Raw genomic sequence first — 26609 nt, 5'->3', positions numbered from 1 at the left:
CAGTAGCCTATACCACACTAAGTCTGTGTGCATGTCGAAGTGGACATGCCCCCATGATCACTCTACTAGTTTTAAAATAATTCTTAATGTGAGTGTACAGTAAATCACTTGTATACACCTGACCTCAGTTCTGTGGTCAGCTTGAATTAGAGGAAATATCATGTCCCATCAATAGAGGGCGTCATTGTAAAAGAAGACTGATATATGTTGCCCATAGCAGATGATGACACCATAAAAAAAAAGCCTCTTTTGCAGTTTTCACTGGAACTTATAAGCAGTGATTAAATATGAAACACATTCTATTGATATGCTTCAACGTCACTGTTTTCTCTGTAATAAATGCTCTGTATGTGAGCAGTGAATGGTCGCATCTTCCTCTTTCTCACAGCATCATGATTACGCAGTGATGAGACAAACAGCGTCCCGCCCATCGTTCAGCTCCTATCCAATCACGCCATCATCTTTGGGGGCCGGGTAATTCAAATGTAGCTTTCTCTGGTAAACTGTATCATTGGCAAACATCCGTCTCCAAATGAAGCTCACTTTGTGATGTCGGTGATATTTTAGGAGCTTTATAATGTTCGGACATTAAGCCTGTATACAGCACATTTTGGACCAGCGTTTAAACGGACATTGTTGTGATATCAGTTCATGGAGGATCATCAATGAGGTTGGTTGACTGTGAAAATGAAAGTGATCTCGTTATGATTGTGAATCTTCTGTGCAGATCACGTGTCGCATGTTGATTTTATATATATCAATTTTGGCAAAATCATCTGGAAAAATGAGCAGGAAGTGACTTTGAATGACATCGCATTTAACCATTTTTACGTTTGATTATTATTATTATTATTATTGCTGATGCCGTTTTTTTTTGTTTTTTTTGCATTTTCAGTGGCCGAATTTGAAGGATGGCTTGGTTTATGGTTTTAAATCACATATAGAGTAAGGTGTTTTTTTCCACAATAACCAATTCTACAGATTTACGATTAAATGACTGGTGTTGTTATAGAGGCAGGTATGTGAAATTCTATGTATACAATAATAGCCCGAAAATACGTGTTGTCTCTGCGGGTCTCTTAAAGGCTGGATAAGGAGACGAGACACATATTCGGTTAAATGCGTCATCAGCCCCAGATAGGACCCTCTAAACATCAGATGATAGGACAAGGGGCTGGGACTAGATGGTGCTCTTACATCATGTGGAAAAACGACCGTTATTTTTACATTGTTTCCCTATAATTATGACCTACAATGCGTAAAAGTGAATCAAAATTGAGTATGCCAGTCAATCATAGGTAGCAGCATCCATTTTCAAACTCGAGGTGTAACTGATGGACTTTATAGTCATACATCTTAAAGTAATTGGATGCTTATCAATTTGAATTTGAATCAGTTGGGTGGTTTATTGCACATCTATATATATATATATATATATATATATATATATATATATATATATATATATATATACCAGCTACATATCCTACATATATGTTTAATATATAGGGCAAAACTATTTACATTTTTTGAGCCCCCTAAATCATTTTCAATATAAGCTAATTTATTTTAATTAACTTTACAGAGGAACTCTTCAAGTCAATCCCCCATGTGGTGTAGAGGGCGGTGCCTATGGGATATACTTGAGCTGAGCTCCAGTTTTGGTGGCAAAATATGTGAACACAGCACAGCATCAGAAACCTTGCTTTCTATTTGAAAAAAAAGATAAATACAAATCAAAATGATAAGATAACTCTTTATTACAAGAATGGCTGACCCACTCTGCAATGCCTCTGCCAGTGGAGATCTACCCAAAGTGTTGGTTTTGCTGCGAAATGGAGCAGATGTTAATGGCTCTAATAAATACAACAGGACTGCACTGCAGGTCGGTAAAAACTACTTTCATCTATTTTCTGTCGTTTTAAACTTGGAAAATAGTTGTTTTTTTCATGGTCATTTTTGTAGCCTGTGGTTTTACAAACAGCTTGCTTTACTTCCTGTGCTGTTGTGCAGGCCATGCGGCCTAGTCACAGTTTATCTTCAAATATCCAGTAGGCCTTGTTCACCGAAATTTAACATGAATTAGTCTAAATAGATATAGTCTTAACATTAAGAAATCTGTGAACAGATGGCAGAGAGGAGTCTGGACTTTGTAGCCCTCTTTAATCTAAATACAACAAATGTAAACAACAAAGTAGTTTATCAAATTCGTTTAGAATCGTTTTTATAGTTTTACTTAATTCCTTATTTAAAATCGGATAATCATACATGTATAGATTAATGTGAGGAAATCTGTGTTGTTGTTTTTTAATGGAACAATAAGAGGTCCTTTTGGCACTATATTTCACAATCGAAAGCACATGTCCAGACATATTTTGCACTTGATCTTGGGAAAGAAGTTACTCAGATAGAATAAAGAGTAGGCCCATATCAGTTATTGGATAATAAAGTAAACCGACACTGAACTTGAGCCACAAAATGGTGGTGTTGGTGAGGAATATGGTGAGTGAGGGCCTGTCTTGTTATCATTTCCTGCTTAAATACTTTATTCACCTATTTTTTGGCCAACCATTACCACTTGTAGAGATCGTTTGAATACTGTTATCTCAATATCAAAACAATAGTTTAGTAATTCAGTCTCCTCATCTTCAAAATAAATCTGATTTAAAGGCCCATTTTGTATGCAGCTCATGTTGACAAAAAAGCTGCATCCAACTTTTTTTTCATATAGCCCCATAGTTAATAGGCCTTTATTCTAATAGATATACATTACATTACATTACATTACAGTCATTTAGCAGACACTTTTATAAGATAAGATAAGATAAGATAAGATAATCCTTTATTAGTCCCGCAGCGGGGAAATTTACAGGATTACAGCAGCAAAGAGGATAATGCAAAACAAGAGACATAGTAAATAAAAAATAAATAAAAAACACAAGATCAAAATAAGTATTATAAATAAGCAAATGAGCAATAAAAACAGTAAAAAAACAGTAGAGATCCACAGTAAAAAATATATATACAGACAGAAATTATTATAAATGTTGTATTGCACAGTGTATTAATGTATTAGTGTATTAATGTATTAATGTATTAGTGTATTAGTGTCATGTGGTCTGCTGGGAGCATTTATCCAAAGCGACTTACAATAAGTGTATTCAACATAGAGGTATTCAAGAGAACTACTAGTCACCAGAAGTCATAAGTGCATCTCCTTTCTTAAACAAGCATCTAAAAGCATAAACCAGAGCAAAAGTACAATGCAGAAACAAACTAATACCAATACAATAAGTGCAACAAAATAATACAAATACAATAAGTGCAACAAAATAATACAAATACAATAAGTGCAGAAACAAACTAATACCAATACAATAAGTGCAGAAACAAACTAATACGAATGCAATAAGTGCAGAAACAAACTAATACCAATACAATAAGTGCAGAAACAAACTAATACCAATACAATAAGTGCAGAAACAAACTAATACGAATGCAATAAGTGCAGAAACAAACTAATACCAATGCAATAAGTGCAGAAACAAACTAATACGAATGCAATAAGTGCAGAAACAAACTAATACGAATGCAATAAGTGCAGAAACAAACTAATACCAATACAATAAGTGCAGAAACAAACTAATACGAATGCAATAAGTGCAGAAACAAACTAATACGAATGCAATAAGTGCAGAAACAAACTAATACAAATACAATAAGTGCAGAAACAAACTAATACCAATAAATAAGTGCAGAAACAAACTAATACCAATGCAATAAGTGCAGAAACAAACTAATACCAATACAATAAGTGCAGAAACAAAATAAGTGCAGAAACAATAATACCAATGCAAAACAAAACAAACTAATACCAATACAATAAGTGCAGAAACAAACTAATACCAATACAATAAGTGCAGAAACAAACTAATACCAATACAATAAGTGCAGAAACAAACTAATACGAATGCAATAAGTGCAGAAACAAACTAATACAATAAGTGCAGAATACAATAAGTGCAGAAACAAACTAATACCAATACAATAAGTGCAGAAACAAACTAATACCAATACAATAAGTGCAGAAACAAACTAATACGAATGCAATAAGTGCAGAAACAAACTAATACCAATGCAATAAGTGCAGAAACAAACTAATACCAATACAATAAGTGCAGAAACAAACTAATACGAATGCAATAAGTGCAGAAACAAACTAATACCAATACAATAAGTGCAGAAACAAACTAATACCAATACAATAAGTGCAGAAACAAACTAATACCAATACAATAAGTGCAGAAACAAACTAATACCAATGCAATAAGTGCAGAAACAAACTAATACCAATACAATAAGTGCAGAAACAAACTAATACGAATGCAATAAGTGCAGAAACAAACTAATACCAATACAATAAGTGCAACAAACTAATACCAATACAATAAGTGCAGAAACAAACTAATACGAATGCAATAAGTGCAGAAACAAACTAATAGGAATGCAATAAGTGCAGAAACAAACTAATAGGAATGCAATAAGTGCAGAAACAAACTAATACGAATGCAATAAGTGCAGAAACAAACTAATAGGAATGCAATAAGTGCTATGAGGAAGGCTCAGGGTATACATATATAATAGACATACTTTAGCAGCTGTTCCACTCAGAGCATCCTCTGCTGCTCTCCTCGCGTTGTCTCCGTGCAGGTGGTGAAGCTGGGGAACGCCGCTGTGGTCGAGGCTCTCCTGCTGGAAGGCGCTGACCCCAACCAGCGCGACCCGGTCTGCGGCCTCACCGTGATGCACGACGCGGCGCGGGAGGGGTACCGACAGTCCGTCAGCGTGCTGGTGGACCACGGGGCGGACGTTAACCTGGTGGATGAGCGCGGGAACCTGCCGCTCCACCTGGCCGCCATGGAGGGCAACCTGGAGGCGACCCGGCTGCTGATCGGACTCACCGCGGACCCGCGAGCCCCCAACGGACAGGGGTACACCGCCGGGCAGCTCGCGCACATCCACAATAAGGAGGACACCGCCACGTGCATCCACGAGTATTTGAGGTCGCGTGAGTGGTCCGCATTTTAAGTTTTTTTTTTCCCTTCCCACAGATCGAAGTGTTTTTTTTTTAAATGTACAGTAGCAGTGAAAAGTTAGGACACACCTTCTCATTCAACTGCTTTGAAGAATGTAAAATATAAAACATATTCTGGTTTGTTGAGCATTTGTTTGTTTACCACATAATTCCATATGTGTTCCTTCATAGTTTGGATGTCTTCAATATTAATCTACAATGTAGAAAGAAATAAATAAAGAAAAAACATTGAATGAGAAGGTGTGTTTAAACTTTTGACTGGTACTGTAGGCTAACTCAGAATATAGAGACAAACGGTAAAGGTTAAATATTCTATAAGTCTGGGTTTTCCACGTTGATTAAATTGTGTTTATAGTCATTTTCATCCCACTATTGAGATCCACGGGCCAATGCCACAGCTGGAGCAGAGAACAGTCTGGACATGATGGGTGGATGTAGGCCAAATCCTAAAACTGGTGCACTAACAGATGCAGCACAAACAATAGCCTAATGATTTGCCATGCACCTGTGTAAAGCTCATATTTATATAGAGCATTCTGTATCTTTAGACACATAATAATTCAACTTGAGGATTGAAAATGTTGCAGAGAAAACAAACAGGCAGATGCCGTAGCATTGCCTCTTAAGTGACAAGAAATAGCACAAGAGGAAACACCAGTTTCCGGATATATGAATGTGAATGGCAACACAGGACCCCTGACACACACAATTACACAAGACCAACATTGGTGTCCATGAGGCACAGGTACAACAAGCAACATGTTCCATTTAAAATAAGATAAAATAAAATAAGATAATCCTTTATTAGTCCCGCAGCGGGGAAATTTACAGGATTACAGCAGCAAAGAGGGTAGTGCAAACAAGAGACGTAGTAAATAAAATAAAAATAAAAACAAGATCAAAATAAGTATTATAAATAAGCAAATGAGCAATAAAAAACAGTAAAAACAGTAAAGAACAGTAGAGAATCCACAGTAACTGAAATATTATATATACAGACAGAAACTATTATACCTATTGTATTGTACAGTGTATTAGTGTATTAGTGTCATATGTGTTCCTTCATAGTTTGGATGTCTTCAATATTAATCTACAATGTAGAAACAAATAAAAATAAAGAAAAAACATTGAATGAGAAGGTGTGTCCAAACTTTTGACTGCTACTGTATATTATTTAATCACTCTTAAGCTTCACAGTACACAGAATTTGCATTGCATTTATAAAAAAATAAATAAAAGCTGAATGGTTGCCTAGTAGGCTCTACCAATTTAGTATTCAATATAAAGTTGTGGATTTGTGTATGCTTTTTCGAATAAAGAATATTTCTGTTACTCCTCAAAAACAATGCTGCTGGAGAAAACTGTGACAGTGTTTGTGCCTAATGGTTAAATTATTTTTTGACAGAAAAGCTGTTGGTATTAGCATATTTTCATGTTGCATATAAGAGAGTGAAGAATTATAATTAAAACAAAACGATTAGACCATATAGGCCGAAATGTCATGTTGTTGATTTCATGATGTGTTCACCCATGACCACAGCCACTTTGGTTATGTCAAAATGAGCAACACTCCCATTAGGTAAATTCGTTTGAAGAATAATAAAGAATATATAAAATATAAATGCCTGAGCCCATTTTAGACCGTGGTATAAAACGGATTGTCACACTTTCTATACGACGAGTGTTTATAAGGTTTCAAAGTTCGTTTAGTTGTCATTTAACAACACAAGGTTGCACAATGAAATGTAAGTTTTAGCCCTTTCACGCCCCACACACATACACGTGAACAAATATTTACATTAGAATAGAATAAAAGGATATATTCATTGAAATAGACGAAAACATATTTAGAAAAAATCCTTATATACTTATTACTTTGTTTATGGTGGGAATGAAGGCAGTGCAAACGTGTATTAAAACATTGTATGTGTATTATTTACAGTCGTATATCTCCAGCAAACTTAAAAATGTTATTATACACTTTATGATAAATAAAGTGTTTTTTTTTAGTTTTAAAGAGAACTTATTGATGATCTTTTTATAGCCTTGTTTTGCACCACCTTTTCAGTCGGAATTCGAATTCTGTAACAAACACTTGTGTTGGTCCTAGTGAAAGGGTATCATTAAAAACAATAAATAATTTAGCAAGCTCCCATTTGAAGCTGTGGTTATGGGCATGCTTTCATGTCTTGATGCTTTATTATCGTTCTGATTGGACTAGTTTCAAAATACGAATAATATCACTTTATAGTCACAAGGTGGCTTCAGCCTGCAACACAAGGCCTGGCTCGCCGATAGCAGAAGCAGCTGTGGAGGCAGCACATGAAGGGCTGAGCCTCGACTCATAAACCGGTAAAAAGCGGAATCGAAAGTGGAAGGTTGTTTTTTTTCTTGCTGCTGCTTCGTTGGGACTTACCAGTTGAGTTTGAACACAATATGATGCTTCACATTAGATTAAATAAGTCAATGTTAGAGACCAGTAAGGATTATGGGTAAGGACAGGTCAGGCTTGGGTCAGGATTTTTTGCAAATGTTCAGAGAATTAATGTGAGTCAATACAAAGTCTCTCTGTAAGTGACAAAAGTGTGTTTGTGTGTACGTGTATGTGAATGTGTGTGTGTGTGTGTGTGTGTGTGTGTGTGTGTGTGTGTGTGTGTGTGTGTGTGTGTGTGTGTGTGTGTGTGTGTGTGTGTGTGGGTGGATGGGTGTGTTCATTTGTGCCCAGATACTTACTGATCCTGTTATTGTGCTGGATAGAAAAGGTCAGTTTAGGCTGTGCGACGGTGAATTTTCATGTCAGGCCTATTTGTTCTAATTCTTTTTTTTTTTTTTTTTTTTTTTTTACTTTATTCGTTTGAGAATACATTTATTTTGGCCTTTTATTTCATTTAGGCACAAATGTGTTAAACGACCGTTAAACCATCATAGTTTCATCAGTCGTTTTCATAGCTGTTAAAGTTGTGACCACGGGGTTCATGAGAACAATCAAAGGAGTTTTTATGGCGTGTGGAAATTCAAAGAACATTCCAACATGCACATTTAAAAGGGATCCAGAAAAAATAAGTTGATCAGTGTCTCTCCCACATTATCAACAGTCCGTACAGGCATATAGCAGATCCATACAACCACTTAGCTACAACCTGAATATTTTCTATCTAAATTAAAGCTGTAATTCTCTTAAATAAATAATAGAATAAAGCTCAATGAGAGAAAAAAATGTGTGGTCTGTTTAAATCTAATAAATGTAGGTTCAGATCAGCTGAATCCATTTCATCATCATCCAGCGTCAGGCCTCCTCGTCGTTGACTGTCTGTTCTCTCGCCCTCCCTTTCCTTTCTGTGTGGCACGTGATCGTGTGTGTACGCGCATCTTTCTGCCTGCCTGCCTCACACTATTGTAAACGAACTGCTAAAAAAAACAAAAACCCAGTGTTAATGCACTGCAGCATATTAAGAAGGCACAACGGGAGCACAGCGCACATCCATCAGCCGGCGTTGCTTCACTGCGGAGCCTCACAGCGGAGGCCGCGTCTTAATATCCAGTTTGTATTCTAACAGTCCACAAAGGCCTTGACATTTTAGTTGTGATGTGGATTATTTTGATCTTGAATTAGAAATCAAACGTTAAGTAACGATACATTATAATCCCCAGGAGCTTTATCACATTATCCTCCGCAGCTTCGTCCTTTTGTCACCGAGTGACTTTTGAATTTTGCCCTCAGGAGCTGCAGCCTGTTTAAAACAGTTTTAAGGCCCTCCTGTGACTCATAAATGAGCCGGCTATTGTCTTAATCAACCGGATCTGAGTTCGGATTGGTTTTAAAACGTGAGACAAGACAAGACAAGACCTGGACCATGAGCGAGTCCGCCTGTCAGCACAGAGGCGTCTGTACAGCCTGTATAGTCTGTATGTTAGTGCGATAGGGGACAGGGCTCCATGAACCTTTCCTTTAAAAAAGTATTAACACCATAAGTGGCATAAGTCGAATATACTCTCTGAAAGTGGAAAAAGGTATCACAAGTTTCCTTGTGTAAAATGCATGTCTGCAAATTATTGGTGAAAAAGTATATATATATATATATATATACACACACACATATATATATATATATATATACTTTTTCACTAATAATTTGCAGACATGCATTTTACACAAGGAAACTTATACATATATGTATATGTATACATATATATATGTATACATACATATACATATATATATGTATACATATATATATATATGTATACATATACATATATATATGTATACATATACATATATATATGTATACATATACATATATACTTTTTCACCACCATGTGTGTGTATATATGTATGTATATATATGTATACATATACATATATATACATATACGTATATATATATATATATATATATATACATATATACATATATACATATATACACACATATATACATATATACACACATATATATATATATATATATATTTTTCACCAATAATTTGCAGACATGCATTTTCCACAAGGAAACTTGTGATACCTTTTTCCACTTTCAGAGAGTATATTCGACTTATGCCACTTATGGTGTTAATACTTTTTTAAAGGAAAGGTTCATGGAGCCCTGCCCCTATTGCACTAACATACAGACTATATATATATATATATATATACATATATATATATATATATAGGCCAGCTACATATCCTACATATTTGTTTAATATATAGGGCAAAACTATTTACATTTTAAAAAAAACCACATTTGTTCACCCCTTTTGATATACAAATCAGATCAGGTTTATTGTTTTCATTTAGTTGCATTGTTCTGTGTGTCGTGGCAAAAAGAAATACAATACTATGACGTTTAATTCTCATATTATATGCCTATTGTATTGCTCTTATTTATTATTGCATTATTGTCACTTAGTGTTTATGTTTGCATAAGGATAAATTTGTGATATAAACTCACTAACTTGTTTTTTTCTCTCACACAGACTAAAGGACGAGGAGGATGAAGATTAGAACCCTTCTGAGTGTCAGGGCGGCGGTAAGGAGGCAACAGGAGACGGTTTTACAAGTCCAACACAAAGAAAATGGTGCGAAACAGGAACCAGGAATATCCACGGGAACCTAGACGGAACAAGGCAGGAACGCAGAAGACATAACAGACTAGACAAAAAGCAAACAAAAGACAGGACTATAAATACACAAGAGACTAATCAGACAGCAAGACTTAACCCCGATTGAAAATCATAAAGATAAAATGTTTTTGATGAAACTATCCTGCTTGATCTACTCAAAAAAAAAGGTTTGGGCAACTTTTTTTTCCGCATCAGATTATTTTGGAGATCAGGCAGGACTAGTCTCCAAACTATTTACATTTTTTTTGTTGTAAAAAATGTCTTGTCAACTTTATTTTATAATCATTCAAGACTCGTGTTTTAAACCACATTTAAGAAAGTGTAATTAACAAGATAATTCAAATCAGAAGTGGTGGGAGACGCTGATGGTTGATTAACAAAATGTATAAAGTAAAAGTATTACCTTAAGCATATGACATAATAAAAGGCAGAAATGAATCTCCGCTTGTTCTCGTTTTTAATCAGTGTGTGTGTCTGTGTTTTAAGGGCTCAAAGTCCTGTGACAATTTCCCTGTGACCTTCTAACAATATTTCAGACAGAAGTGACTTTCAATTTATTCTCCAAATATATCAAACCAGATTGATAGGTTTTGTTGTTCAAACATACAGTAGTATATTATTTCATAAACTGGCATTTTAAAAAAAAAACACTGCTTTTACACCTGGTCCACTTCTGGGCACACAGGTGAAGAAGACCAGGAGGAAAAGGGAGCAATATTGATGAGACGAGGGACATTTTAAGAGGAATCAACTGATTGTCAAGGATTGCTAACCTGAAGTTGACATTATGTTATGGTGGTTTGTATATATTTATTAAAATATCCAAAATGTACATGAATATTTTGATATGTATATATATTGTGCGAGGATCTACTAAGGTATGAGGGATAAATTACATATGTATTTGGTATTAATAGAGTCCAGAAGCTCAATCAAGCCATGTCAGCATGTTAAATAAAGAAACCACAGGAAATAGGAGGAAATAAACCACACCCAGTGGCAGTTATGTTCTGTTGCAATGTCTATTTATTATTTGCCTGTAGTACATAGCATATTCATATTTATGCTTACAAACAAGGAAAGGTCTAACAAGCATCCGTACACAAACATACAACACATACCCCACTCACATATGAGCAAACCTCCTTGTTCAATCCTGTACTTAAAAGCAGAAAATCCACCCCAAAACAGCACTTATCATTCCTTTAAGTGTGGACATTTTCCAACAAACAAATCTGTTCCGAGAGTCAAAGTCTGGACCAAAGCTCTCAGTGGCTCGTGATTGAGAAACATTTTGGGCAGCTGCTTCCTTTTTAGTGGAGGACAGTTACTGAAAAGAAGCATCTCCACCAAGTTCCACAGTATTGCATGTGCATGTGGTTTCGTAAGAGTGCAAGTCTTCACCCGTGAGGATTCTTTTTATTAAATGAGTCTTGATGAATTTAAGGAGCTATGGCAAATAATTTCATGACACGGTTTTTGTTTATCACCCAAAATGCCTGGAATGCATGACGCATTTCCAGTTCCAGCCAGCTATGATAAGGTCCAGATTTCTTCTGTTAAAAAAAAAGCAAAGAAAATTGCATACACTTCAAAAATGCTTTTGTTGCCAAACTGTCATCTGATATATGAAAGAAGTAGGAACTAAGAGCTTAGTCATGGAACAGAAATCCGATCCAAACACCACGATACTGTTTATTGTGCTGTTTGGATTGGACAGTTTATTTATTCATTTTGTGACAATGAGATTATAAAAATGTCCTTGACATGGCATGTATCTAAACTGTCTCTGTATCACCCTTCATGTTCCACATTTTTAGCAGCTGATGCCATCCTTTACCTACGTTTGAAACAAAGGCCATGAAGCTCCACCTTGCTGATGGAGGACCACATAAAGAGTTACGTAGATTAAAGTACTGTGCAAAAACTAAGGTGCTGACTGCCAAACCCCCCCCCAACCTTTCTTAAACACACATAACAAAGGTCATGAAGCCTAATACAAACACACGCAAGTACGCACACACATACACAGATCACTGAAGGCATGTTTACAAACTGTGTTGGATCTGTATCATACCCACTACGCCGGGGGAGCTCAAATTATTTACCTTTTTCCTGCATAATTCAAAGTCCTGCCGGCTGACCTGTGTGCTAAAGTTAGCAGGGAGAAGGACAGCATAACTGAACAATTGTATTTCTTTGTGCTTTAACAGTAAACTTGGGGCGATAGAAATTTTTAAATGAGGCGAGGAGATCATTAAATGAAGAAAAAACATAAATGGATAGACATATAAGCTTTCTGAAGTGAGAACACGTCAGCAATGTATAAAGGCTTATTCATACCACATCAGATAAGTAAGCGTCTTCAGTCATGTTCACTGTCACAAACTGTCACCGGTGTTCTGATGGTGCAAGCGTTCAACCGTTTCCCCTGTGAATGTTTGCTTTGATCTGGTTTTATGATCTGGTTGTTGTTTACAACAAGACAGGATGCTGAACGAAGCCATTGAATGTATGCAAACACATTCAAATGAGCCAAACTTCTTTATGTTTTTAATTCTGTTCTTGATTTGTCCCTAGAATTACATGATTTGGACGATAACAGGGGCTCCAAACTTGGAATTAATTAATTCAGTAGTTTGGTTAAGGTCACCAGTAATAATGTGCGTTTTCCACTCCTGGTCCAAAGAGAGTGGCTTTCATTAACAGATCATTGCAATGGTACTGAGAATGTAGGTAAAACAAATTACATACCTCACTTTGACATAATCACTGAATGCATATGGTCTTCTCTTGTCACAAGTCTGATTAAGAAGTGCAAACACCACTGATTCGTATCAACGGTTTGTTAACCGGTCAACTTGTGCTTTGGCCAATAATCTGATCGCTCACTGCGATTGAGAAAAGTCACGAGGAGTCGATAGCTTGACAGCAACAGTTGGCCAGCTATCCACCACATTAGTGGCTCAAGCACAAACTGTTTTTTCTTCTTTTGCCTTAAGTGTTGCTGGTAAACACTGGTTTGTCAAAGCCCTTATGCTAACGGACAAAACAAACACGGAACAGATTTCACAAAGCCACGGGACGATCAAACAATCCACCGACCACATCTTCTATTTCTCTATACAGACAGACAACTCCAGGCCCAGGTGCTGTGGACCAGTGGAGGCCTGTGGTTTGTCTGCAGAATATATATATATATATATATATATATATATATATATATATATATATATATATATATATATATATATATATATATATATATATATATATATATATGCTATTTGCAGTATCAAGTCTGATGTCCAGGTTTAGCAGTCTTTAAAAATTACACATCCGCAATCCGTAGCAGTTTTTGCAGCAGATATGACTCTGCATCAGGCATCTGTGTGAAGACACGTCCAAGCAGCTCGCAGAAGGGACGTTTCCTTCCACTTGTCCTGCAGTGTGGCGTTATAGTAATCAGGCTTCGGCAGTCCAACAAGCACAATCTGCGTTAGCTGTCCTTCCTTCTGTATTGTTCATATCAACGATGGGAAGTTAATAAAGGAAGTGTGTGTATGGGCTGTTTGTATTCGTGCATATAAAAGCAGATGTTGGATTTGTTAATCATATCAGTTAACCATCATCCTTTCCCTTTACACTGGTACCCTCACATCCCCGACTGTCAGTTCCAGTCTGTCACGCTCCTCAGGTCTGCTCGGTCCAGCCCTTTCCGGTTTGTGAGTAACACCAACACTCTGTTCGGTCCTCCTGAAATCAATCCTGTCCAGCAGGCCAACGGAGGAACTTGTGCGGCACACGCATACACACAGGCATTCTAGCTCACACAAGCACACACATATACACACACACACACACACACACACACACACACACAAGAGTTCATCCTAAATCTTTTACAGCGTCACTGCTTTATAAACACCTTACTAATCCAGGATACAGGTTAGCAAGTCGGAAGTTGTGTGCATGTCTATGTGTTTGCATATTGTATGTGAGTGTGTGTGTGTGTGTGTGTGTGTGTGTGTGTGTGTGTGTGTGTGTGTGTGTGTGTGTGTGTGTGTGTCCATTCTGGTTCACAGGTGTCTATGGGCATATACAGTGTATGTGTGCGGGTATGTACGTGTGTGCTTTCATGCGTGTGTGTGTGTCAGTTGGTCTCGTAGGAGGAAAGCAGCGCGGCGTCCACAGGCTCCATGCAGGAGGGGCAGGTGAAGGATCTCATCAGCCAGTCGTCTATACAGTCCATGTGGTAGATGTGCATGCAGGGCAGGAACCGGATGGGGTCCCTGTATACAAAGTCCATCATACAGATGACGCACCTGTGCAGGTGAACACAAGTACATTTTGTTAGGGCTTGAATGAACAGCAGAGAAACGCAAGAAAAGTTCAACAAAAAGTGCAAACATGATTTTGCCACTTGACACTATACTTAAATGACTTGAGGTGCATTATTGATTTTTAAATGTGAAGGAAAGTGCAAGTTTCTGACAAATACAAATCAAGTAGATCAGTGAGTTTAAAGTCTCAATAGGCATTTACTGATAAGAAAGAATAGCTCCACTGCTTTTAACTAAAAAAAATGATTGGTAAACATATACTTTGCAATAAAAAAGTAATATATCATATACTACAAACATGCCCTGCTTTTACAGCAATTTGCATTTATCTAAAGTGCCACAATATTATAACATATTGAGTATGTATAAATCATCCATCTCTGTATTAGAAATTATTTCAATAAAATTATTTCAGATACTTTGTCATTCAATTTCATTCTATTTAAGGCATTTTTAAAAGACCTACAACCACCCTGATTAAAACACAGATCACATAACACAGAACACAAGATCATTACACAGATCAGTCAGCGTGGCTACTCACTCTCTGATCTTCTTCTCAGACCCATCCTGCCCCGGGTCGTACACGCCCTTCGGGAGGTGCTGGATGAGTCCGATTCGCTGTGCGATGCGAACCTGCTCCTCCTCCGTCAGCTGAGTGGCCAGTCGGGCTTGGCTGGGTGTTGGGTGGTAGACAGGCACATGGATTTGCTCCTGCAGAAAGAGAGAGAGAGAGAGAGAGAGAGAGAAGAAAAAAAAAGAAGGTCAGACTAAATAACTGTCATGTGGGGAGGATTTACAGAGCGAAAATTCATAAGTCACAATTACTTACAACCTCATGCAGACAATTATTTATATTGTTCTGCTGCTTTCACGCTACAGCTCCAGGACAGTCATAGTCAAGTGTATACTTCTGAATAATAAGAGTTGGCTGGTGGTCTGGTTTGTGGCAGGAAATATTTTGACATTGTAGACAAGCTGCAATAAAACGTATATTCTCGTTTCAAAAATCTCTCACCACTTCCACACGTTCTATGAACTGGGACATGAGCGCTTATAATAATGTCACCACCTGCCAGTACAATACTGGAAAGCATTAATATGTTAATCCCTCACTCTGAAGGGCAAACTTCACTTTGGCACACTACACAATGGAGGTATCAGTTGACTGTTACAGTTTCACAATCCAACAAACGTTATTAGTTTTAATATGTAACTATCCCTCTGAAAAAGAAGGCCTGCAAGACGGAAACTAATAACTATTGTCAATAACTGATACAATCAATGATTAATTACAAGCCACCAACATTTATGTGCATGTTGTGGGATTATGATCACAGACAGTAGATGGTAGTGTTTCCCCATGACTTGTCCAAACAGCAGCTGCAACAGACAGCTCCATGGTTGCTATCGCCTGACTCGGTTGAGGGTAAGAAATGTTTTCAATCTGAAGTCTACAATAAAGTGTAATGGAAGATGAGCTCTGCTAAAGTGGTTCTACTGGGAGTCAACCACAAATAAATAAGTAAATAAATAATAATAAATAAATACCTGTGAAGTCACTAAAGCAGGAAATATGTGTTCAAAGTCTCCTAAATTCATGCCGGCGTGAAAAAAACCCCATAGCAGGAAATATGTGTTCAAAGTGTCCTAAGTTCATGCCGGCGTGAAAAAAACTTCAAAGCAGCCAAAAGTCTTTCATTATGTCTGTCAGCATTCTTGCACATATCGGTGCCCAAAACCACATGAGAACGAGTGCAATGAAAGTAACATCAAATCAAAATGACAAACGGCCTTTCAGTATCAGACTGTAATGAGTAAATTGAAAAAAAAAAAAAGTGACAATTGACTAAGTATATCAAGTCCAGCTTGAGTATTAAAGCTAGGGTTGGTAATCTTGAGAAACAAACGAGTAAGCAACATCGTTTTAATTATTCAGCCTAAAAACGCAGCTTAGTGTTGCCACGTCTGATCCCATGAAAGAAGCTAGCATCCAAAGTCGCCAAATCTTGTGAGAAAATATAACAAGAAAATGTTTCTGGATAATATTACTGTAATTTTGCTTTAACATTTAAGATTCTTAAAGAATTGCACAAAAAAAGAAAAATATAAACAATTAGACCTAAAACTGGAACATTAGAAAATAGAACTGAAAGATTCTGACATGACTTTAACTGAGTATTTTGGGGTTTTGGACTGCTTTCACAGACATTTTCTGACATATAATAGAGAAAACGGTCTGGCCTGTAAACCAACCAATAGTGAAAATAACTGATAGTTGCAGCCTTAAATTAAGAGTTTTTTCCCCTAAAGACATATTTATTGTCAAACCCTTTTATATTATAAATCCCAGAACTGTCAAAGATGAGCTAACATAATTTCCCGTATGGAAATTACAGTTTTATCTGTTTTACCTAGTGTGGTCCTCCTTTATATCCTTGTAATTGAAAAAGTAGAATCATTTGAAGGCTAAAACATATGGTAGAAAACAGTTTCCATAAATTCAGGCGAGAACAGGAACATGCATTTAGTTTTCCTGTCTTGTACGCTACCTACGCTTCTAAGTATCTTCCTCCTCCTTAAACAAAACTTTCTATTCACTCAACTCTCACAGTTTGCGGTCTATAATTGTGCGTCTTCCTTCCTTCCCGTCAAGAGTACTAGTTCCTCATCTCCTTGTGTGACCCCACGCATTCTCTTCTCCTCCTCCTACAGCATACCAAACCTTCATGGCAGGCACCTGAAATGATCTAACAGCCTGGTCGTGGATTAATCCGAGTCTCTAATGCCATTATGTGAGCTCTATTGCTAACTACCAGTATATACACACTCTAGAGAAGCACCATGTACTTGAATGAATGGTGCTGGAGATGAGGCCGGCCTTAGCAGGAGATAAACCTATCTGCACCCTTTAACAAAAAAAACCAAACATGTATGATTGTGTTTCTGATATAAACATTACAGTAACTGCTGCGCTAATCCCTGCGTGTTAGGTCGCGCTCTATTTTCTTCTTTCATTCTGGTTGAATGGTACGGTTGTGAGAGGGCTTCAATACATTTCAATGACGGGTGTTTTCTCATGTTCTTATTTAACTGTTGCTCAGAGGTATCTTTGTCTCCTTCTGCCCTTTTAGTGGTCAGTCTGGTTGAGCCATTTTACAGCAATATGTTCTCGATGTACAATATTTCCCCTTTTTTTTTTTCAAACTCCCCATGCATACAACATAACGTCTATTTGTTAATAGTGCTTTCTATACCCCATAGAGCATAGAAGGCCATTCAAAAATATTAAGTAGTCGTCAAAAGCTATCTTTTTAAGTGAAGGGTTTTCATGGACAGCATGCAGAACAATGATGATCAAGCAAGCCAACACCGCAGCATTTTTAGGCAAGAGTTTGCATAACTTTAGTAGGTGAGGCTTTCTGCTGTTCCCCTGACAGCCTCTCCTTTCGCCCCAGTCAGAAAAGAGACGGCAGCCAGACAGCAGAGATGAAAGCTACAGACAGGGCCTCAGAGTGGGGCACCAGCTGTACTCTGTGTGTGTTAGGGCAGTTAACTGTGCCATGGTCAGCAGTATCTCCCTTCACACACGGCGTGTCAGCTGGGCTGTGACAACTGCTCATTATTCCACCTCAGGTTGACCAGAGGGACAATAATCATAGCGATAGAGGGTGAGAGAGGGAGGAGGGGAGGGTGGGGGACTGAGTTGGTTTTGCCAAAGAACAGACCCTGGCTCCCTCTGACAAGTAATGCTGTTGGCTGCTGAGCCGGGAACACAGCAGCAGAAAGTCTGCCAGGCCCAGACGGCCAATGGTGAACGGGTAAGTAGGTGAAGATCGTAGACAACAAGGAAATAGAGCAGATGCGAAGAGTGCGAAAGTGAAAATGGATAGATGGAAAGGGGGAGGTCCCCCATCAACCATCACTAGTTGAAATTCAGAAAAAACAAGCGTGGGGAAATAAATGCTTGAGGCACAAAGCAAACAGACCACAGCTTCGTCTTAAAGAACACATACACACACATAGCCCAGTTTTCACAAATTGCTTTAATGTAAATGAGTGTGTGTGACCATGTTAAGGATGTGGTTTAGAAAGACAAAAGCCCCTTTATCCTGCTACATCACCAGTTCAATTATTTAGTGGTGCTGTGTTTTGGTATTCACACACAGATAGTTTGCCGTGTTCATTTGACTAGTTCATGAGAAATATGGTGATTATGTTAGTTGACCACATACATTGTATGACACATACAGTGTGTCAATGTTGAACCGCCGCTTGGCTGTCAGTGGAGGTAGTCAAAGAGCCGCATCAACGTCTGTTAAAGCCAATTCATAGTTTCTTTTTTAATTACAAAAGGCATAGTCAGCGTGGTGATACTACCAGACACTAGACACCAACACTGTTTTGTTACATCTCACGCCGGCATATGTTCTTTGCAATAAAAACAAGAAGGGTCTTCTGCAGTCTTGCAGGCTACACAAAACACCCCCTGAGATAACTTCTGTGATTAATGTACTTATTTTAACATATTTTTCTAAACCTAACCAAGTAGTTTTTGTGCTTCAACCTAACAAAGAAGTTATTGCGCCTGAACCTTACCGGGTAGTTTTGTCACCTAAAAGTTTTGTTGTCAAAACCTTACTGAGCTGTGACAGTTTCCAGCTTGTGTAATGTAGTAGGTGTGTCCTGTAGTACTGTGAACTCACAAATACACCCTCTTTAAGGCAACGGTACACATATACATGACTTCCGCTCTGCCAATCCTATTAAGTTGATTTGAAAGGGAATGTCCGTTCTACTCTTATTCCATTGTTATGGTCACCAAGTTAAGTGACTGCTCAAGACAAATTCAAAAGTTTTTGTACTCATAGGAGAACAGCAACGTGTTGGAAATTGACAAAACAGTAGAGTAGTTCTGAATACTCTCACAGACTGCAAAACTGATTTTTAAACTTGTTTTACAATTAAATGTCTCCCCCGCTGGACAAAACAAGTATAGATTTGGAGGGATGATCACTAAAAGCATCACAAGAATGCTTTCTATCGTTTTCCTCCTGTTCTTCCAGAGATTGGGTCATCTTGATGGCTACGGACAACTGTAACATGCAAAAAAAAACAAAAAACAACTGTTGCATGCTCTTGTATTCTGGAAATATTACTGCTTTATTTCAGCTTAAGCTTGAAAGCTCTTGAATTTGAGCTGGCAGACTGCTACAGTAGAAATGTATATGGGGATGTGGGAAAGGGGTTGCAGACAGGCGGCATGCTGATGACTGGGCTAAATTTCCGTTCATAACACATGGTGTTAGAGCAGCTTAGTGATGAGACATTACAAGTACAAAAAGTGCACTTCTCTCAAATCTGTCTGCAAATCTTCCAAACCTCAACCATATCTTGCTTGCCAGTTGTTGCTTTATCTTTAGTGCAACCTAAGCAGTCTCAATATGCACTTAAAGGGAAGAAACACCAGATCCATGAAGCGTTAGCAGGCTGTGAAATCGTAGCTCTCGTTCTAGTGACTGCAGAGAAACTAAATCTTTGAACTAGACCTGCAGACACCTGCCAACAATACAGGCGAGCATGCACTCTGTTGATCACAGACATGCATAAAGGCAACAATGTCAACAATGGGAGGAGGAGAAGAATGGACTTTAGCATCAGAGGATGTGTGTTAACTGCTACGCGGGACAGTCTGGCGATAACAGTATGTGTATGGCCCTTTATTTACGCATAACACATGAGTAACATGAACATAATTAACTAATCTTGGTGGATAAGTGCATTTAAGGGAAACAAAATGAGTTAAATAATAAACAGCAATCTTATATTTTTTATTTTACCACTATTTACAAGCTTATCATGCCAGAGGAGCATCAGCCAATCAAAACAAGCATCATGGGAGTCTGGACAACATTATACAGACCCTTAATAACAGCCTTTCACTTCGTTATATTACTGTAATATAATGACCAAAACCAACTTGATCATATGAGCCAACTGCCATTCGAAGGAAAACGAGAACTAAAATATGAGAGGGAGTCGTGGAGACAAAAGGAGTCATTCGAGTCCTGGTCATTGTGGTGCGTGTGCTCAGGAACAGAAACCCTTATGTGGCTGTGTGTCACCCAAAGCCCACAGACCATGTCACTGAACGGCTGTACAATGGCTTGTTTGTCAGCACAACCTCCTCCACACTCCCAATGTTTCTGCTACCATATTAGGGCAAGACTGCAGGAAATCTGTCACACGGGGCTCTCCGATAAGGGCGTATCACTGCCTTAAAAGGCTCAAATATAATTATAAGCACACTATTTATGATTTAATTGACTTAATCGTGTCTTTGGTGACGTCAGTTACATCAAAGTTGTACTCAACTGCCTGATACATTACTGTTATCTGAACACAGTGAGGAAGCCACGTTCTTTTCCGGCCTTCCCTGATTGTAGAATAACCTACAAGAATGCCAAACAGGTCAAAAGTGTAGAGACCAGCTAAAGTGTAAAATAATTAAATAAATGTTATTGCCCTGGTCCTCCAGGTTTGGAGTTGGGCTAAAATCCCTCTACCTTAGAACAGAAAACAGAAAAGACCTTATGCACCACAATAAGACAGGCTGCAGACCACAGTATCAAAAATTAAAAAATATATTTTTTTATAAAGCTCATTACAAGTGTAGGTTGGGTAAGCAAATTTTCTATATTGGTCAATAAAGATTGTTTTGTTTTGTGATGCCTATTTGGCTATAACCTTTTGTGCTGATGGCAATATGTGTTACCATGGTTACCAAATTATTAATGTATGCGTCACTCATACAAACGGCTTATCGGCTCCTTCGCAGCCAGAAGACGGATTCTATAGTGGTTGAACTTTTGCATTCATGCCAAAAGTCTGCTTGGAAGCTGGAAAGCAGAGTCTCAGTCGGTTCTTCCCATCTGCTGCTCTCTCCCACGTCAACACTCCAGGTTTGACAGCTAATTATAAACAACCTCTAAAGCAAACTCCTCCCCCCCCCATTTCATCTGACCAAGTTGGCTGAGCTCAAACCAAACTGCTGACTGCAGGCCCTTTTCATCTCGACAGCAAGGCAGGTGGTTGACAGAATCTGTGCGTTTCAATTGTGTGTGTATCCAGTACAGTCAGGGTGTGTGTGTGTGTGTGTGTGTGTGTGTGTGCGTGCGTGCGTGCGTGCGTGCGTGCCCCCTGGTCTACTCCACCATCTGAACGATGATTCGGCCCTGTTTTTTCTGCAGAGCAGCAGGAGCTTATTTGACATGTTTTAAATCATTTCTCTCCCTCTAGGCCTCATGTTCACACAAAAAGTGAGAGAAACAGTGGGGAAAAAAGCCGAAGTGTATTTGAGAAAGACCCAAGTTCAGCTACATGCATACACACACAAGCCTGACTAATCTTTTAAAGTCTGCAAGGTGTTCCAGCCAATGAGGTTTGGCCGTGAAGCTAGACGTCACAGCAGTATAAAAGGCCTTTGTGCAAAACTGAATGTGATCAATGAAAACTCCTGTCACAGCTCGCATCTATGAGACCTGTGACAGAGGCATTACAAGCAATACCAGGGGGCGGGCATAGACACACACACACAACACACACACACACACACACATAAACACACACTCACCAACTCTCTCCCTCTCAAATGCCAACACACAGGGGGGGCCTTATCTCCCACAGCCCGGTCCCACAGCGATGAGTCAGCACTCGTCTTACCAGCTGCTTTCCAAATCACCACACACAACGTGTTGAAGCAACACACAGGCACACACACACTTCACAACTGCAACCATAAACAGTATTAGGAGCACAAACAGAACGGCACCTCCCTCTGCTGTGAAGCCTCCCCAGTTGATAGGAAACAAACACAAACTCACACACTCACACACACACACTCACTCATTTTGACAAGACATTAAATGGCCCACTAACCTAAGTGGTTGGCTCATAGCTGATCTCATCCACTTTAAGTCTTAGCTTTCAACATCCATTCATGCACCCTTCCACCCAGTCTATGCAGACAATGACTACATGGACTGCAATGTTCCCTTTTAAACCCTGTTTTACTGCAGTACCTGTTACATTATGCCATTGCCTCTGTAGAATGAGGGGGTCAAAGAATAAAAAGGTGTGGCCCTTTGTATCTGTAAGCAATTACTAAGCTAGACAGTTGTAATTAAAAATATATATATTTCCAACCTCCACTGACTCTCATATATGGCTCAGACCATGTGGATTTTTTAAAGGTTGCACATATCAGGAAACATGGTGTGATCGACGTCAACGTGACAGACAAACTCAAGTAGCAGCAGACGTTCGGAACCCTCAGGGTGAGCTTCTGAAGAGTTGAACTATTCTACCTGCACTGAATACATATTTGAATGAAATTCACTCCCTGAATTCCCAAGAATCTAGCTTGCTGCTGTTCCTTAAAGTTATCCAACACCTATATCACTCTGATACTATACATCCTAGTCTCTGACTGTACTTGTATCTGATTGTACTATTTTAACTATTCTGACTGTACAGTTTTAACTTTTTGTTTTTTTTATGTCATGTATTATGTTTTGTCCTTTCCATGGACCCCAGGAAGATCAGCAGCCGCCAAGATGTCAGCTAATGCGGATACAGTTAATAAACAATAAACCTATATCACTTATGGGGAAAAAAGAAATGGACCCCCTAATCTAAATAACTGATTGTGCCATCTGATTAGTGGACATCAGTCTTTCACATCGCTGTGGAGGAATTTTGGCTCACTCTTCCTTGCAGAATTGCTTCAATTCGGCCTCATTGGAGGATTTTTGAGCATGAACTGTCCATGCATCAGAATAGGATTAAATTCACAACTCTTCCGAAAGAAACCTTTTGAAATACATTCATTTTCTGTAGCTAAAGCCCAGCCACAACTCATCTTTGTCTTGGACGTCACAGATGGGATTTCTGGCATCATGTTTTTCACCATGAGTAGTAAACCTCGCCCTCCGGTATGAAGGAGAGATCACCATCAAAGTGAGAACCCTGGCCTTTAACACCCAGGTCCATACTCGACAGCTTTTAAGAAAACACCAAATTCACTTTCAGGTCGAGTATAGTGGAGCCTTTAGTCCATTTTATTAACACAAGCAGCACTTCCAAAGTGTGTTAATCTCAACTGCAAGCACACAAAAAATGTGTGCTGTGTTCTCAGGCTGGGTTCAGATGGTGAAGGTGCCGATTACTGTGGTCACCAGGGAGAAAAGAGCTGGCAGGTCTGAAAGAGCCCTTTATAAGTAGGTTTTAACTAGTGCGCTTACCCTCTTGTGAAACTGTCCATACAAACAAACTACTCACAGATTTTCTCAACCCAAGTGAAAGCTTAGCTAGAGCTCTTCCAAAGAAACTAAGCAATGTTTGTGTTGTTTATTACGCCATCACTCCTATGATACCAGAGCTGGCTGCTTTGGCCTAATTACACACTGTTGTATGCCAGACATGACTTAATCGTAGCATCCTGGAGATGGAACCATACCAAGGACTCCTGGCCCCGTTCAGATATTATCTTTGTTTGACTCTGATGCAGGCGTCTGTTGTGTTCCACTGATAATAAATGACAAAGATTAAGAATGAGATCATGAAATGTTACCAGAATATTTTAAGTTTGCATGCACTGCTTTAACCTCAGTTTGTTCCTCTCTAAATTATAAGCACGCATTTGGGTTTAAAAATATTTTCTAATCATGCAGAGGACAAAATAATTTGCAATTTGAGTCTTCAAGGGTTTTGAAAATACAGCAAAAATGTGTTTTCAATCAACCTTCTGTTTAGAGAAACAAGCGGTTACCTATGTGACCCAAATGAATGCTAATACATGAGAGGCACAAACTGGGGTAAGAAGCTGATCCTTGTCTAAAGGCCTAACGTGTGAGTTTTCAACCAGTAAGAGATGTCAATCTAGTATGTGATACCCATGTGCTACTTTAAAACCAAAAAGTAACATACTGATGAGACTAGAAATTGGAAACGTAATGGCCAAAATTTTTGGCCATTACGGTGCATTATCAGAAATGATTTTCTTCCATCTTCAACGTCCTCTTGATGTGCATTTAAGACAGACTTAAGGAACCAAAAAATACCATAGAGCCAACAGCCGGAGATTTCCTGGTCATGGCGAGAGTGAATTAGATCTAAGAAGGGAAATGAATAATCTGTTCATGACATTTTAACAAATCTATCTGACATATTAACACCTATTTGTCTTAGTATCTATTTATAAATACAAAGTCAAGCATTTTAGAATCCAGTTAAAAAATGATGAACGTTTTTAAAATGTTGCGGTTCAAATGATAGATGAGAATAGACTGAGACAGCGGTGCAAATTTTCCCCATCATGTTCCCCAATAGTTTAAGTAGTTTTCTACAGTAAAAGCTCTCATGACCAGAAACCACCTTCCGATTCCCGTGTTGCAAAACACTTCTGTTAGATCTACAGATAAGGCCTGGCTTAACCTAGTAACAGGACAACTGCCAAGGCCTTACATAACTCATACCAGCCGCCTCTCAACAGAGGAAAAAAAAAAACACACAAGTGAAAGGTAACACTGTGAATCATATTTATGGCTACACATGGTCAGCTCTGTTTGCAGATGGTCTAATTCAGGAAATAACGACACCAGACAAACAAGCTGCTGACCCGAAGATGATCAGACAAAGAAGCAGCTGGGGAAAGTTATGACAGCCACTATTTTAATAACCTACCATTCTTTATGTACAATTAAAAAATAAACTACAGTTCATACTGTTGAATTGAACTGCAGGTCTTTGTTCATCCCCATTCCATGTGAGCCCAAAACGACATGGTTCAGTGTGTTTGAATGTGAAGTATTACACATTATGACATCATGCTGGATTAATCATGACATGACTACAGGGGAATGGTAGACAAAGACAGGACCTTGGGATAAAACAAAGAGGATTAGTATCAAAGCCATGGCGGGGTGAGTTGGCTGGGTTGCAGGCCAGGAGAGTAGGTCTTTGTCAAACACCTTGGTGTCCCCTTTTTGTTGTTGGTATCAGCTACAGAAAGCAGAGCCTTACTGGGGCCAGACGTGCTGACATCATCTGAACTTCACATATGTTATGAATGGTCATGTTGTGGTGCAGTTAAAGTTACCTGATATGGGGGCGGGGGCTCCTGGTCGAGGTCAGCACCGTCCCCGTAGCTGGCCCGGTCCGACTGGGATTCATGTAGCAGAGAAATATCATCCGAGGTGGGAGATTTCAGACAGTTTCCCATCTCCTCCCTCTTCGGTCAAACTCTCCCCTCTCCGGCTGTCGCTTTGCTAACCTTCACGGACGCTGTCAGCAGAGGAGAGAAGGCGTTTCTCCATACACAGCTGATGGATCCGCTCTCCCAGACGGCGGGAGGGCTGCTCAGCTCAACAACAACAACAACAACATAGCGTTACCTCAGCTAGCTTAGCAGTTAGCCACACAAAGAGCTAGCTTGCACAAAGAGCTAGCACTCGGGAGCATCTACTCGGTTTTGCTTAAATTTCACGGCCGAGACAACCTGACAGGAAGTTGTATCCAACCTGGAAGCGAGACGAAGAAATGGCTAATATCCTTCCTTTTAAAGGACACAAACCTCAACGCGGATTTCCTGAAGCCCTCTTAGATGTCACGGACTTTCCAGTTACTCATCTGCTGGAGAACGACAAAAGGTGGCGATGTAGCAACACGAAGCCCCGCCCCTTAAAAACCCAACCAATGAGCGTTCGGCTACATCCAGCCAGCTCTCGTTGGCGACCAATCAGATTCGGGATCACGTTGCCGTTTTGCTGAAACATAAACACAGAGCTAAAAATCGATAAATGAGTCTTTGTGTTTGCAATTTTAGGCAGGTTATGCTATTACCAGTACTGGCCTAGAAATATTTAGTGATCGCCAACTCTTTTGAGAGTCTGTTGCTCATGAATTGAACACATCTTTATTTCCAGTTGAATATGATGTCTATACTCCTATACCCACTGTCTTCTTGTCCCTGGCTACCATTGCCT

The 26609-nt window shown here is 38.8% G+C and overlaps 2 protein-coding genes across 9 annotated transcripts; one reads left to right on the top strand and one right to left on the bottom strand.

The window, feature by feature from the left end:
• Positions 1-521: 521 nt before the first annotated feature.
• On the top strand, positions 522-10647 carry cdkn2c (cyclin-dependent kinase inhibitor 2C (p18, inhibits CDK4)). 6 transcript variants are annotated; one of them, XM_054603124.1, is made up of 5 exons: positions 522-670; positions 896-945; positions 1768-1885; positions 4711-5063; positions 10076-10647. In XM_054603124.1, the coding sequence occupies exons 3-5, from the start codon at positions 1769-1771 to the stop codon at positions 10101-10103; spliced, it is 498 nt and encodes a 165-aa protein (XP_054459099.1). In that variant the 5' UTR covers positions 522-670; positions 896-945; position 1768; the 3' UTR covers positions 10104-10647. The 6 variants fall into 6 exon arrangements, with proteins under 6 accessions (XP_054459099.1, XP_054459098.1, XP_054459097.1 ...); XM_054603123.1 differs by having other exon boundaries at positions 1586-1885; XM_054603122.1 differs by lacking the exon at positions 896-945.
• Positions 10648-11231: 584 nt separating this feature from the next.
• On the bottom strand, positions 11232-26269 carry rnf11b (ring finger protein 11b). 3 transcript variants are annotated; one of them, XM_054602466.1, is made up of 4 exons: positions 26198-26269; positions 25724-25908; positions 15110-15279; positions 11232-14547 (listed from the first exon to the last, which is right to left on the bottom strand). In XM_054602466.1, the coding sequence occupies exons 2-4, from the start codon at positions 25844-25846 to the stop codon at positions 14376-14378; spliced, it is 465 nt and encodes a 154-aa protein (XP_054458441.1). In that variant the 5' UTR covers positions 25847-25908; positions 26198-26269; the 3' UTR covers positions 11232-14375. The 3 variants fall into 3 exon arrangements, with proteins under 3 accessions (XP_054458441.1, XP_054458440.1, XP_054458439.1); XM_054602465.1 differs by having other exon boundaries at positions 26019-26259; XM_054602464.1 differs by having other exon boundaries at positions 25724-26259.
• Between the last annotated feature and the right edge of the window lie 340 nt (positions 26270-26609).

Source organism: Anoplopoma fimbria, chromosome 8 (genome assembly GCF_027596085.1).
Source record: "Anoplopoma fimbria isolate UVic2021 breed Golden Eagle Sablefish chromosome 8, Afim_UVic_2022, whole genome shotgun sequence".
NCBI lineage: Eukaryota > Metazoa > Chordata > Actinopteri > Perciformes > Anoplopomatidae > Anoplopoma > Anoplopoma fimbria.
This window is presented reverse-complemented; position numbering and strand designations above follow the sequence as displayed.